Source organism: Electrona antarctica (genome assembly GCF_951216825.1).
Source record: "Electrona antarctica genome assembly, chromosome: 9".
NCBI lineage: Eukaryota > Metazoa > Chordata > Actinopteri > Myctophiformes > Myctophidae > Electrona > Electrona antarctica.
In genome coordinates, this window is record NC_136790.1 from 58310138 (window position 1) to 58323409 (window position 13272).

Consider the following 13272-nt stretch of genomic DNA (forward strand, 5'->3'; position numbering starts at 1 on the left):
GCGCTATAATAAAATGTGCCTCCTGGTGGCGCTATAATAACATGTGCCTCCTGGTGGCGCTATAATAAAATGTGCCTCCTGGTGGCGCTATGATAAAATGTGCCTCCTGGTGGTGCTATAATAATAATATATATAATAATAATAATAATAGGGCAATGTTAAAATGGTTCCTCAACATAGTGGAAATGTGCGTGCAAAATGTCACAGCAGTTGGACGTTTTGTTCAAAACACTGATTTGAGGCACCGGTGGCCTCTAAACTGACCAATAGTTCCAAATGTTAGTATGTCTAGATGTTATGAACACGTCTAGTGGGAAGCAGCGGTCTCTAAACTGAATTGAACATTATTTTACATGAAAACATGGAAATACATCATGTTTATAAAGTTAAAATGGTCTCGTCTCACACCCAAACATGGAAATACATAAAGTTAAAATGGTCTCGTGTGTTTATAAAGTTAAAAATGGTCTCACACGCAAACATAAAAAACATGGAAATACATCGTGTTTATAAAGTTAAAATGGTCTCGTCTCACACCCAAAGTAAACATGGAAATACATTGTGTGTTTATAAAGATGGAATCGAGTGGACTTTCATTTCCTCTTCTTGAACATCCTGTTGAGCGAGGTGGAGGTGTGGTGTTTTTTCTGGGCTCCTCCCTCTCTGTCCTCTGGCTCCGCCTCTCGCCTCCTGTCTGCATCCCGATTGGAGGAGGAGGAGTCGGGGGCGTGGCCATGGGGAGGAGAGGTTTGGGCGGGGTCAGGAGGAGAAGAGGTGTAGATGGCCTGTCAATCAATCAATTAGTCATTTATATTTATTAGTAATCAATAAATTAGTCACTTATATTTATAGACCTTTATAAAGGTTCAAATGTAATCTAGTTATTGTAGACGTCAGGTTAATTTATAGATCTGGTATTCTATAGAGTTTATGTTATGTAGATCCATCCATCTTCAACCGCTTATCCGTAGTCGGGTCATCGGGGCAACAGCTCCACCAGAGTGCTACGAAGAAAACTCATTTTGGACGCTTTGTATCCGCGACCTTATTCTTTGGTTCATGACCCACAGCTAAATGGAATTAAGTTAATTCAAGTGAAGAAAGTGAAATTAAATAATTAGTTAGAATTCTCACCTGTGTGGAATATGAGGAGGACATGAGGGGAGGGGCTAAGGCACTAAGCCCCGCCTCCTCTCCTCCTCTCAGCTCTCCTAAACTGGAGCTCTTCTCCAGAGACCCGCCCACAGGTGATGATGTAATGAAGCCACGCCCCCTCTGGGGAGGAGGGAGGGGCTTGAATGGTGGGAGAGGGAGGGGCTTGGGGGCAACGGAGCACTGTGATTGGCTGTGAGGCACCGCCGGGTAGGCGGAGTCTGTGTCTGATTGGCTCAGAAAGACGTCCCTGAGAGAGGAGAGAGAGATGATGATGCGTTCAAGCCACACCCCTCCAATTGAGATAAGCCCCGCCCACTGTCAACCAACCTCTGAGAGTCTCCCATTCGCTGTTTTCGTGGCAACAAGCTCAGCGCTGAGAGAGAGAGAGAGAGAGAGAGAGACATAGAGTTTATACAGGAGAGAGAGAGAGAGAGCATGTGTCACTGCCAGTGTTGGGGGTAACAGCGTTCTAGATAACGGCCTTAAATAATGGGAATAGTTTTTGGGTAACAGGGATTCACTAAAGGGTAACAGGGTTGCACTAAAGGGCCTTTTTGGGTAACAGGGTTGCACTAAAGGGTAACAGGGTTGCACTAAGGGTAACAGGGTTGCATTAAAGGGCCTTGCAAACGGGGAGCGATAAAACGCGCCTATAGTTCATTTCCAATGAGACCTGCGTTTTTGCTCAGAGCACTGCATGGGAGAAGTCGCGGTGCGACAACGCAAGCGTATTTACGTGAGCGCGGTCCCGTGAATTTGTTGCGCGTGTGCTTGTTACGTGCACACGCCCCACGACTCACCAGACCTGTATTCGGTTTAGCTTTTTTTTTTAACGCTTGCGTTGTCGCGCCGCTCTAGAGCAGACTTGGAGGAGACCTGTGTTGATCTAGACCTGGAGGAGACCTGCATTGATCCAGGCCCTCTAGAGCAGACCTGGAGGAGAGCTGTGTTGATCCAGACCCTCTAGAGCAGACCTGGAGGAGACATGTGTTGATCCAGACCCTCTAGAGCAGACCTGGAGGAGACCTGTGTTGATCCAGACCTGGAGGAGACCTGCATTGATCCAGGCCCTCTAGAGCAGACCTGGAGGAGACCTGTGTTGATGCAGACCCTCTAGAGCAGACCTGGAGGAGACATGTGTTGATCCAGACCCTCTAGAGCAGACCTGGAGGAGACATGTGTTGATCCAGACCTGGAGGAGACCTGCATTGATCAAGGCCCTCTAGAGCAGACCTGGAGGAGAGCTGTGTTGATCCAGACCCTCTAGAGCAGACCTGGAGGAGACATGTGTTGATCCAGACCTGGAGGAGACCTGCATTGATCCAGGCCCTCTAGAGCAGACCTGGAGGAGACCTGTGTTGATCCAGACCCTCTAGAGCAGACCTGGAGGAGACCTGTGTTGATCCAGACCCTCTAGAGCAGACCTGGAGGAGACCTGTGTTGATCCAGACCCTCTAGAGCAGACCTGGAGGAGACCTGTGTTGATCCAGACCCTCTAGAGCAGACCTGGAGGAGACCTGTGTTGATCCAGGCCCTCTAGAGCAGACCTGGAGGAGACCTGTGTTAATCCAGGCCTTCTAGAGCAGACCTGGAGGAGACCTGTGTTGATCCAGGCCCTCTAGAGCAGACCTGGAGGAGACCTGTGTTGATCCAGACCCTCTAGAGCAGACCTGGAGGAGACCTGTGTTGATCCAGACCCTCTAGAGAAGACCTGGAGGAGACCTGCAGGCAACAACGCCTGCGTTCCTCGCGCCCCGTTTGCAAGGCCCTATAGAGTAATCCAAGGCCCTATAGAGTAATCCAAGGCCCTATAGAGTAATCCGTTACCTTCTCCAAAAGGAATGGTGTTACTAGTTACATTGAAGAACTATATTTAAAACAATGGTGTTACTAGCTCTTCCATGCTGATTGGCTGTGAGAGATAGAGGGGGCGGGCCCTACCTGAGCTCTTCCATGCTGATTGGTTGTCTGCAATGCCACTCAAAGGCCAGAGGTCACTGACTCGCCGGTCCATCTGCCACGCTGCGTCTGCAGGCAGCCAATCACAGAACAGGACAGAGAGGGTGAGCTAATCAGATTGTAGATGTGATATTTTCATAACGGGTTAGGGTAAGTAGAAGTATTTAAGTAGAAGTATTTCAGTACATTTCAGAGTATCCGGTGACAGGATATCCTCATCCATGTCGTCGAGGTCGTCAGACAACAGGAAGTGACGCGTAGGGGTCGAAGGTCGCAGACCCAGGAAGGAAGCATCCACCTTGAGGAATTTGGCGAGGGCAGGAAGTCCGGGGTTGTTGACCAATGAGAAGCCGGTTAACATCTCGATCTGTCGCCAGCGAATCAGACGCTCCCGCAGGGCCGCCGTCACCTCCCCTAATGCCTGTCTGGCCAATCGGAAGAGAGATAACATATCTAGCACCTCCCCTAATGCCTGTCTGCCCAATCAGGGAAGAGTTAACATCACTGTTTGCATCACCACACATCACCCCAAACTCTGGTACTGTTTGCCCCTACACATTAAGTCTGCCCGCTCCTTAGAGGCTTTTAAATCTTTGCTTAAAACACATCTTTTCTCCCTGGCATTCAATGTTGTTTGACCTAGTTACCCTGTCTAAATACTTGCTTGCTTCAATGTTGTTTTACTATATTGTTTGTGTTGATTGTATGCTTGTTATATGTTCATGTACAGCACTTTGGTTGACCTTCTGGTCTTTGTAAATGTGCTCTATAAATAAAGTTTGATTTGATTTGGACAGACAGACAGACAGACAGACAGACAGACAGACAGACAGACAGACAGACAGGTCTTACTTAGCAGACATTATCTTGTGGTTGATGTCCTCCAGGGAGGAGCTATGACCAAATAAGGACGTCCTCTTCCTCTTGATTTTCTCTGCCTGTAAAACAAAACCAATAAGTTAATACACCAAACAATTTACAATGAACCCTTCTGTGTGTGCGTGCGTATGTGGGTATTGTAGTTTTATAGTTTTTGTAGTTTTATTACACCCTCTCTAGAGCCAATTTCCAACCCCCCAAATCTCGGCCACTCCAGCATGGTGGTATTACGCTGAAATTGGTGACCTGCTGAAATATGTGAGAATATGAGTCAATCACTGAATGTTTGTTTATTAGCAGAGTTCAACCTATAGTGATATTTAGGCCACGTAAAACGGTATGTGACCATCCACTGGAGCCCCCAGTAAGGCTATCCAATGTTGAAGCTGCCACTCCCTACTGGCAAAATGTGGAACTGCAGCACTTTCATGGAGGTGGTCGGTCGTTCATGACGTCACGTGCGTCAGCCCTGTACCTCAGATTTGAGGTCCGGGCTAGGTTAAAGTTCCGCTCGCTCGAGCCATTGAGTTATAATTATACTTCCGGCAGTCTTCCGGGTGCTTCAAACCGCCACTGAGCAACTTCTATTGAAATGAATAGCGTGGGGGCAGGGCTAATGCTCCGGTTCGGTCTCTATCCTTTGTGTGAGTGAGTGAGCGAGGGGCCCAGATTTTTGGTATTGGAATTTGGCTTATAGCTTGGAGCAAGCTGTCCCTCAGCACAGTGTTTCTGGGTATTGCAGTTCTGTAGTTCTACTTTGTGGGTGTGGTGAATTATGAATCCATAATTCTTCAATATCTCATGTTCTCTTACAAAATGTGACATGTGTTTACATGCAGTAGACCTATTTTAGCTCATCCTATTTGGAGGTGTCGGTCCGAGATGCTTGTCTCAAACTTCAAGCACTTGGCTCGGGACCCCCGGGGTGTGGATGGCTCTTCAGTGCCTTTTGTTTGAGTCCTGAGATCCTGACTCACACCTAGGGCAATCAAATGCTAAAACAGTAGATCAAAGGGCCACAGTGATCCTTCTAGGAATGGCCAAATGGTAGTCTGGTCCAATGTGTATTGTGTAAAACTGTACTTAAACCATGAGATTTCTATGTCAGTCAGTCAGTCGACCCGAGGCCGTGAGGCTGGAGGAGGCCTATGCTATGCTATGCTATGCTGTGTACTTCGAAATAAACATCAAGGAACATCTTACTCTGTCTGCTGCCGTCTCACAATTATCTCAATGCTCTCCCGTTTTGGTTAAGTAATTCGTGGGGTCTCGTGTCATAAGATACGACAGATGGTGCGCGATCCCGACCTTCATGGTGTTTACGCCAGTTAGGAGAAGAACCAGTTGGCTTTTTTATTCAGTCTAATCAGCGAGTTTTTGTGAACGGCGGCGGGTTCCAGCGGAACGAGGACGAGGATGACGACGGACCACCGCGATGAGGAGTGTTGCGCAACGGCGGCCTGCGTCACTATCCAGCCAGTGCACGGGGTGGACAGAGGAGCGGTCGACGAGGAGCAGCAGCCTTCACGGGGGCCTTCGATCTTCAACTCTACACTGGGGACGGCGAGCAGGGGAGCGATGCAGCGCAGCACGGCACGGGGACACCAGCGTTCCAGGGGGGAGAGGGGTCCGCTCATCCCGACGGGGAGAGGCGACCACTCGACGCTTGGCGCGGCGGCGGTTTCCACTTTCGGGAATTCGTTTCGGAATGGACAAGAGGACAGTGTCAAACGGCGGCCGTGTAATATGCAGTGTACTGATCACACATTGCACGCACGACTCGTGCCGAAGAAGGACACATCTCCGTGGCGGTGGCTTGACTTTCCATGGCCGACTGACGACGCAAGCTGAGGGCCTTCACGGGCCTACGGGGTCTGTGATGAAGATGTTGCTTTTCTCTTCGTTTTCCCATCTCTGTTGTTTCAGAGCTGGGAGGGGGGGAGATGATGATGAGATGATTATGAGATCTTTCAGAGCGAAAACAGCGGTGAACATTTTCTCAACTTGATCCGTGCGGCTGAAGCGAACTTTGAGGTAACGGAATGCAGCAAACAGAAGATTTTCCTTTGTTCATCATATCAGAGGGGAGACGGACATTCCTTCTCTCTGATTACAAAATTGTGCGTCGTGTTTGTTTCAACATGAAAAAATAGGCCTCATGTTGGTATGTTTTTGTCGTATAATTAGGTAAGTTGGTTCATAAGTAGCCTAATTGTGAATCAAATAGGTGTTTTCCTAGAGACGTGAAGAGAGTATTAATTAGTTAAATATTGCTTAAACTCTGGCCTGTTAATGTATTTGTTTATGGTCAGGATAGGTCTGGAGACTTATTTTGATTTTGGTCCTGTGAAACTCCAAAGAGAGAGTTTCATGTGATTTGGTGTGTATGTTCTATATACCTTAGTGGAGCAGAGTTTTATTTAAAGCATTATAAACGTATAGATATGTTATGGCACGTCCTAAATTTCCTGAAAGCGGCAATGTCTTGTTTAAACGTCAGCTAATTGTAACTTACTAATCATTTTCCGTTATCCATTGTTTAAGATTACTTGTCAGGATAGTGCAATTGGCAGTCGTTTGGTGCCGACAGTGTTAAAGTCAGGATAGTGATTCAATTACAGGGTAATTAATTGGTAGTCGTGTAGTGCCGACAGTGTTAAAGAGGGTTTAATTTGACTCTGTGGTTCTCTAGGGCTTAAAATGTTGACGAGGTGACGGCAGTTTTCATGTTCATTGTTCTGTAACATTTTTAGCCATAAGAGTTTGAAATAACGCAAAGAGAATTCTGATCCGATCCATCCACTGATACGAAATTGTATTTAACTTACTGTAATGGAAACCATTTATGAATTATCCACTGATACGAAATTGTATTTGAACTTACTGTAAATGAAATCATTTATGTCAAGTTGTGTAACCTTAAATGTCTGTGTTTGAAAACCATGTTGGGGTAAAGCTGTTATTCTGGTGTCTTAAATGTATTGTTAAACTGAGGATCAAGGGGGGTGGTAACTGGTAAGATAATTATGGTTTCATATTTCATAGTGACAGACTAGAGTTTGTCAAAGGGGGAATGTGGTGAATTATGAATCCATAATTCTTCAATATCTCATGTTCTCTTACAAAATGTGACATGTGTTTACATGCAGTAGACCTATTTTAGCTCATCCTATTTGGAGGTGTCGGTCCGAGATGCTTGTCTCAAACTTCAAGCACTTGGCTCGGGACCCCCGGGGTGTGGATGGCTCTTCAGTGCCTTTTGTTTGAGTCCTGAGATCCTGACTCACACCTAGGGCAATCAAATGCTAAAACAGTAGATCAAAGGGCCACAGTGATCCTTCTAGGAATGGCCAAATGGTAGTCTGGTCCAATGTGTATTGTGTAAAACTGTACTTAAACCATGAGATTTCTATGTCAGTCAGTCAGTCGACCCGAGGCCGTGAGGCTGGAGGAGGCCTATGCTATGCTATGCTATGCTGTGTACTTCGAAATAAACATCAAGGAACATCTTACTCTGTCTGCTGCCGTCTCACAATTATCTCAATGCTCTCCCGTTTTGGTTAAGTAATTCGTGGGGTCTCGTGTCATAAGATACGACATGGGTGAACTGAAGCCATGTTTGTAGTTTTGCTACACCCGCTCTAGCCTCTCAGAACAGTGTTTCTGGGAGTTGTAGTTCTGTAGTTCCACTTCATATTTGTACTTTTCATACATACACCCTCTCTACCCTGCAGCAGCTGTCTCTCAGCACAGTGCTTCTGGGAGTTGTAGTTCTATAGTTTTGTAGTTCTTACACCCTCTCTACCCTGCAGCAGCTGCCTCTCAGCACAGTGTTTCTGGGTTTTGTAGTTTTGTAGTTCTACTTCATATTTGTAGTTCTTACACCCTCTCTAGCCTGCAGCAGCTGTCTCTCAGCACAGTGTTTCTGGGAGTTGTAGTTCTATAGTTTTGTAGTTTTCTTACACCCTCTCTAGCCTGCAGCAGCTGTCTCTCAGCAGAGTGTTTCTGGGTATTGTAGTTCTGTAGTTCTACTTCGTGGGTGAACTGAAGCCATCTCTCCAGACCGTCCACTGGAACCCAACGATGATGTTCCACCATCTGTCGTTCTGCGAGACGCAGAGCGGCACGCATCTACACACACACACACACACACACACACACACACACACACACACACACACACACACACACACACACACACACACACACACACACACACACACACACACACACATTATAAACACACACACACACACACATTATAAACACACACACGTTATAAACACACACACATGCACACACACGCGCTCATGTGTGATTGTGTGTACGCACGCACGCACACACAGGTAGGCAGACAGGCAGGCAGGCAGGCAGGCAGGCAGGCAGGCAGGCAGGCAGACAGACAGACAGACAGACAGACAGACAGACCTCAGACAGACCTCTACCTGCTCCAGCTCCTCCTCTATATTCCTGTGTCTGGTCATGTGACTGTGGGCGGAGCCTTCCAGCTCTCTCAGCCTATCAGCTTCCAGCTGGACGGAGGTCATGTGATCCCGGAGCTTCTCCTGAAGCTCCGCCTTCACTTCCTGTACGGAGCACTGATCGTCCTCCGCTTCCTGTAACCTACAGGAAGTAAACAAACACTGTAACCTAGCAACCGTGTGTGTGTGCGTGCGTGCGTGCGTGCGTGCGTGCGTGCGTGCGTGCGTGCGTGTGTGTGCGTGCATGCACGTGTGTACAATTTACTTTTACAATGTAGAATTCAGGCATTTATCAGACGCTCCTAATCCAGAGCGATTTACATTAAGCAAGAACAAAAAACATGGTAATATATCAAAACATAAAAAAGTCATCGTGAATCCTACGTGAACCTAACAGTGGATTATCTATCTATAGGAAACTATGAGTCTACACTATAGAGCGTTGCAGTCCCGCCCCCTACCATGGCGGTTACGCCGCGGACAAAGCCAACTCGAGTCGTGACAACTCATGACAACACAAACAATATTTTGGACCAAACAAATAATTACAAAGAAGAAAAACAACAAAAAAAGTGTTGTAACCTGCCGTTTTTTTTCTTTTTTCTAATTATTTGTTCGGCCCAAAAAATTGTGTTTGTTGTCATGATTTGTTTTTAAGTTACATATAACTTGAGTCTTTGCATTCGCTTGTAAGGTCGTCGAGGCTAGGGGAGGGGCTACGGGCTAAGATGGAGTCTGAAGAGGTGGGTTTTCAGACTACGGTGGAAGATTGGGAGTGAGTCTGTAGTTCTGACTGCAATGGGAAGTTCATTCCATAGTTTAGATTGGGAGTGAGTGTGTAGTTCTGACTGCAATGGGAAGTTCATTCCATGGTTTAGATTGGGAGTGAGTCTGTAGTTCTGACTGCAATGGGAAGTTAATTCCATAGTTTAGATTGGGAGTGAGTCTGTAGTTCTGACTGCAATGGGAAGTTCATTCCATAGTTTAGATTGGGAGTGAGTGTGTAGTTCTGACTGCAATGGGAAGTTCATTCCTTAGTTTAGATTGGGAGTGAGTCTGTAGTTCTGACTGCAATGGGAAGTTCATTCCATTGTTTAGATTGGGAGTGAGTGTAGTTCTGACTGTAATGGGAAGTTCATTCCATAGTTTAGATTGGGAGTGAGTCTGTAGTTCTGACTGTAATGGGATGTTCATTCCATAGTTTAGGAGCCAGAAGGGAGAGTTTGGGACGTGTGGAGCGTTGTCGCGGTACCTGTCTGTGTACTTGTCGGTGTCTTGTGGGTAGTGTAGTGTACCTGTCCTGTAGTTCTCTCAGTGTATTGCGGGTAGTGTAGTGTACCTGTCCTGTAGTTCTCTCAGTGTATTTTCGGCGGTGTGTAGTCCTTCTAGATGTGTTCCCAGCTCACCTGTGGGTGATAGGGTTAGGGTTAGTGTAGTGTAGTGAAGTATTGTGGGTAGTGTAGTGGTGTATTGTGGGTAGTGTAGTCTCAGGTGTATTGTGGGTAGTGTAGTCTCAGGTGTATTGTGGGTAGTGTAGTGGTGTATTGTGGGTAGTGTAGTCTCAGGTGTATTGTGGGTAGTGTAGTCTCAGGTGTATTGTGGGTAGTGTAGTGTAGTGGTGTATTGTGGGTAGTGTAGTCTCAGGTGTATTGTGGGTAGTGTAGTCTCAGGTGTATTGTGGGTAGTGTAGTGGTGTATTGTGGGTAGTGTAGTCTCAGGTGTATTGTGGGTAGTGTAGTCCTTCCAGATGTGTTCCCAGCTCACTCAGTCTCTCCAGCTGTTCTCGGGAACGTCGTTTTTGGACGACGGCGAACCAGCATCCTGCCGTCGCCGCTAGCAACGAACACACCAACAATACGTCCTTTATGACACCCTGTCTACCTGAACACACACACACACACACACACGCACACCCACACACACACACGCACGCACGCACGCACGCACGCACACACACATGCGCGCACACGCACGCAGGATTTTAAATTAATACATAAATACTTTAATAAAAAAAAAAACATGTTGGTACTATTTTTGTGTTAACCCAATAATTAACTGATTCCATGTCATTCATGAGATATCTCGTGTAAAGCTATTAAAACCATTTTGGACAAACACGAGATTTGATAAACGGTAGAAACAGCCTAGGTGCCCATTAGTGATACTGCCTACCTGCAGGGTGTAGTACCACCACCTACCAGCGGGGGCTCCAAACAGAACAGTAGGGTGTAGTACCACCTGCTACCAGCGGGGGCTCCAAACAGAACAGTGTAATAGGGTGTAGTACCACTTCCTACCAGCAGGGGTTCCAACCAAACAGAACAGTGTAATAGGGTGTAGTACCACCTCCTACCAGTAGGGTGTATAGTGTAATAGGGTGTAGTACCACCTCCTACCAGCGGGGGCTCCAAACAGAACAGTGTAATAGGGTGTAGTACCACCTCCTACCAGCAGGGGCTCCAAACAGAACAGTGTCCAGAGCTTTGAGGTGCAGCTTGTGGGCGTGGCCTCTGTCCGTTATCCTCAGAACCGAAACCATCAGAGTCGTGTTCTTCACTGCTAGCCTAGTGCACGTACCCATTATACACACACACACACACACACACACACACACACATACACACCCATTATACACACACACATACACACACATTATACACACGCACGCACGCACACGCATACAGTAGCACAGTTATGCAACACTGTTAACTACTAACAAATATTAACATTGAGTCACTAGTTGCTGTGTTACCGTGGTAACGCCCGTCCATCCAGGCCGTGGGACGCGAAGACGTCAGCGTATTGAGGAAGCTCCACACAGTTCACCAGCCAATCAGAAACCTGCTCCACTGTCCAGTTATACACTGCACACACACACACACACACACACACACACACACACACACACACACACACACACACACACACACACTTCCTGCTATTTACACAACAGGAAATGGGACATGCCATTCCCCCTGCTTAGAGCCCCCAGATGGACAGCCCCCCCTCGCTTAGGGTCCCCTGATTGACAGCCCCCCCTTCCGCCTAGGTCCCCCAGATGGAGGGCCGGGCCCCCCCTGCCGCTTAGGGCCCCCAGATGGACAGCCCACCCCCCTCCCGCTTAGGGCCCCCAGATGGAAGGCCGGGTCCCCTCCTGCCGGTTAGGGCCCCCAGATGAAAGGCCGGGCCTGTGTCATCCCTAATGGCAACATATAGTGTTACAGGTCCTCATTCACAACGGAGAAATACGCCACAGTGTAAATGAGATGCGTGATGATATCGTATGTATCCGTCCGATCAAGCTGCGATAAGCCTATCTCACAGAATTTCCCCGCCCCCCTAAATACGCCCCCTTTCGGGGTTAGTGGTGATAGCGTGACGTCACTCCATAGACACTACATGTTAACCGAGGTAATTTAAGAAGTCTACAACTTTTGTTTTCTCAAGGTAAGGTTTGTTCTATCTGTTCGACCTGATTTACCATCTTGTTTGCTTCATAATAATATTGGTCTGTCACATTTATACATTAGAAAATGTACTTAGATTCTCCAGAGAAAAAAACGTGTAAATGCTCATGTTAAAGACACCACTATTTACCGGAAGTGGGCGTGGAAAGCGGGCTGTGAGATAGGCCTATTAGCTCCCGTGTTATTCAGCGAAGGTGGTGTAATCACTTAATTTGTGCGGATCGCCTGGTGTACCTTTTCCGCCTCTTTCCCAAGCGATTCGCCTGATGTCGCCTGGTTTCATGGAACATCCACGCCCATTCAACACCATATAAGGCAACAGGAAATATCAGAATATCTGAAATACGTCATCATTACAGCCTGCAAAATGCACTGATCCGTGAACGCTTGTAGAACAGCTTGTAGAACAGCTTGTAGAACAGTTAATTTTGACAGCAATGTCAACGGACTGAACATTATAAAGTATAGGCTACTCTCATGACCAACTCGTTCATTTATTGATTTAAGTTAAGGCTATAGCCTATAGGGTTATAGGGTTACTTTTTTTAATCAGAGCTGCATTGATTAATTAGTGGGAGTCTTTTAGATTAATATCATCTCACTGTCATCTGTCTGAATGCCATGTGGAGAATGGATTTTCTCTGATCATGGACACGTAGGCGTATTTGATTTGAATTCATGAAAGTCATGAATTCCCACATAATGTGGGAATCCTCGTAAATGCCTGTCCGCTCGCGCTCTGCTCACGGGATGAGTGTAAACGCTGTTGTGAATGAGGTCCACAGTGTATAGTATAGTATAGTATAGTATAGTATATAGTATATTTTAGTAGATCTACAAACCCTCAGAGTGTTTCCAGCTGCTCCACATCTCCTCCAGGCTGATGTGAAGATCTGATGTGAAGAACCTTTGACCTCTGACCTCCAGCCTCTGTCTGGACTGACTGTCTTTGAGGAACTACACACACACACACACACACGCGCACGCGAGCACACACATGCACGCACACACGCACGCGCGCACACACACACACACACACGCACACACACACACTTCTTTCATACATGTTACGGGCAGTAAACTAGACTTCAGAACATTCCGTGGACCGTAACATTCTGTAATGGAACTCTCAGCATCACAAAGTTTCCCACGGTCACCGGCTCGGTCATTGTGTGACAAAGATGTGTGTGTGTGTGCGTGTGTGTGTGTGTACGTGTGTGTGTGCGCACCTCATCGGTCTCTGTGACATCGATGTTTCCGTCCTCGTCCTCGTCCATGGTTCGGTGCAGAGAACCAATCGCCTCCAAGCTCAGAAACACTTCCTGCTCTAG

General features: G+C 47.0%; 1 protein-coding gene across 2 annotated transcripts in view; it reads right to left on the reverse strand.

Annotated features, from left to right (window-relative positions):
• Window positions 1-116: 116 nt before the first annotated feature.
• The window catches only part of LOC306929388 (stromal interaction molecule 1-like), a 15576-nt gene continuing 2420 nt past the window's right edge, over window positions 117-13272 (reverse strand). The window contains exons 3-16 of one of the 2 annotated variants that reach the window (XM_079509900.1): window positions 13171-13272; window positions 12784-12898; window positions 11227-11338; window positions 10923-11038; window positions 10239-10355; window positions 9814-9880; window positions 8439-8616; window positions 7957-8124; window positions 3967-4052; window positions 3301-3539; window positions 3097-3183; window positions 1483-1528; window positions 1135-1402; window positions 117-694 (exon numbers count right to left, since the gene is read on the reverse strand). The exon at window positions 13171-13272 is cut by the window's right edge and continues 29 nt beyond it. In XM_079509900.1, the coding sequence (XP_079366026.1) occupies window positions 470-694; window positions 1135-1402; window positions 1483-1528; window positions 3097-3183; window positions 3301-3539; window positions 3967-4052; window positions 7957-8124; window positions 8439-8616; window positions 9814-9880; window positions 10239-10355; window positions 10923-11038; window positions 11227-11338; window positions 12784-12898; window positions 13171-13272 (1926 nt within the window). In that variant the 3' untranslated portion in view covers window positions 117-469. Of the gene's footprint in view, window positions 786-1134; window positions 1403-1482; window positions 1529-3096; window positions 3184-3300; window positions 3540-3966; window positions 4053-7956; window positions 8125-8438; window positions 8617-9813; window positions 9881-10238; window positions 10356-10922; window positions 11039-11226; window positions 11339-12783; window positions 12899-13170 lie in introns of both variants that reach the window. The other variant, XM_079509901.1, reaches the window with a different exon arrangement.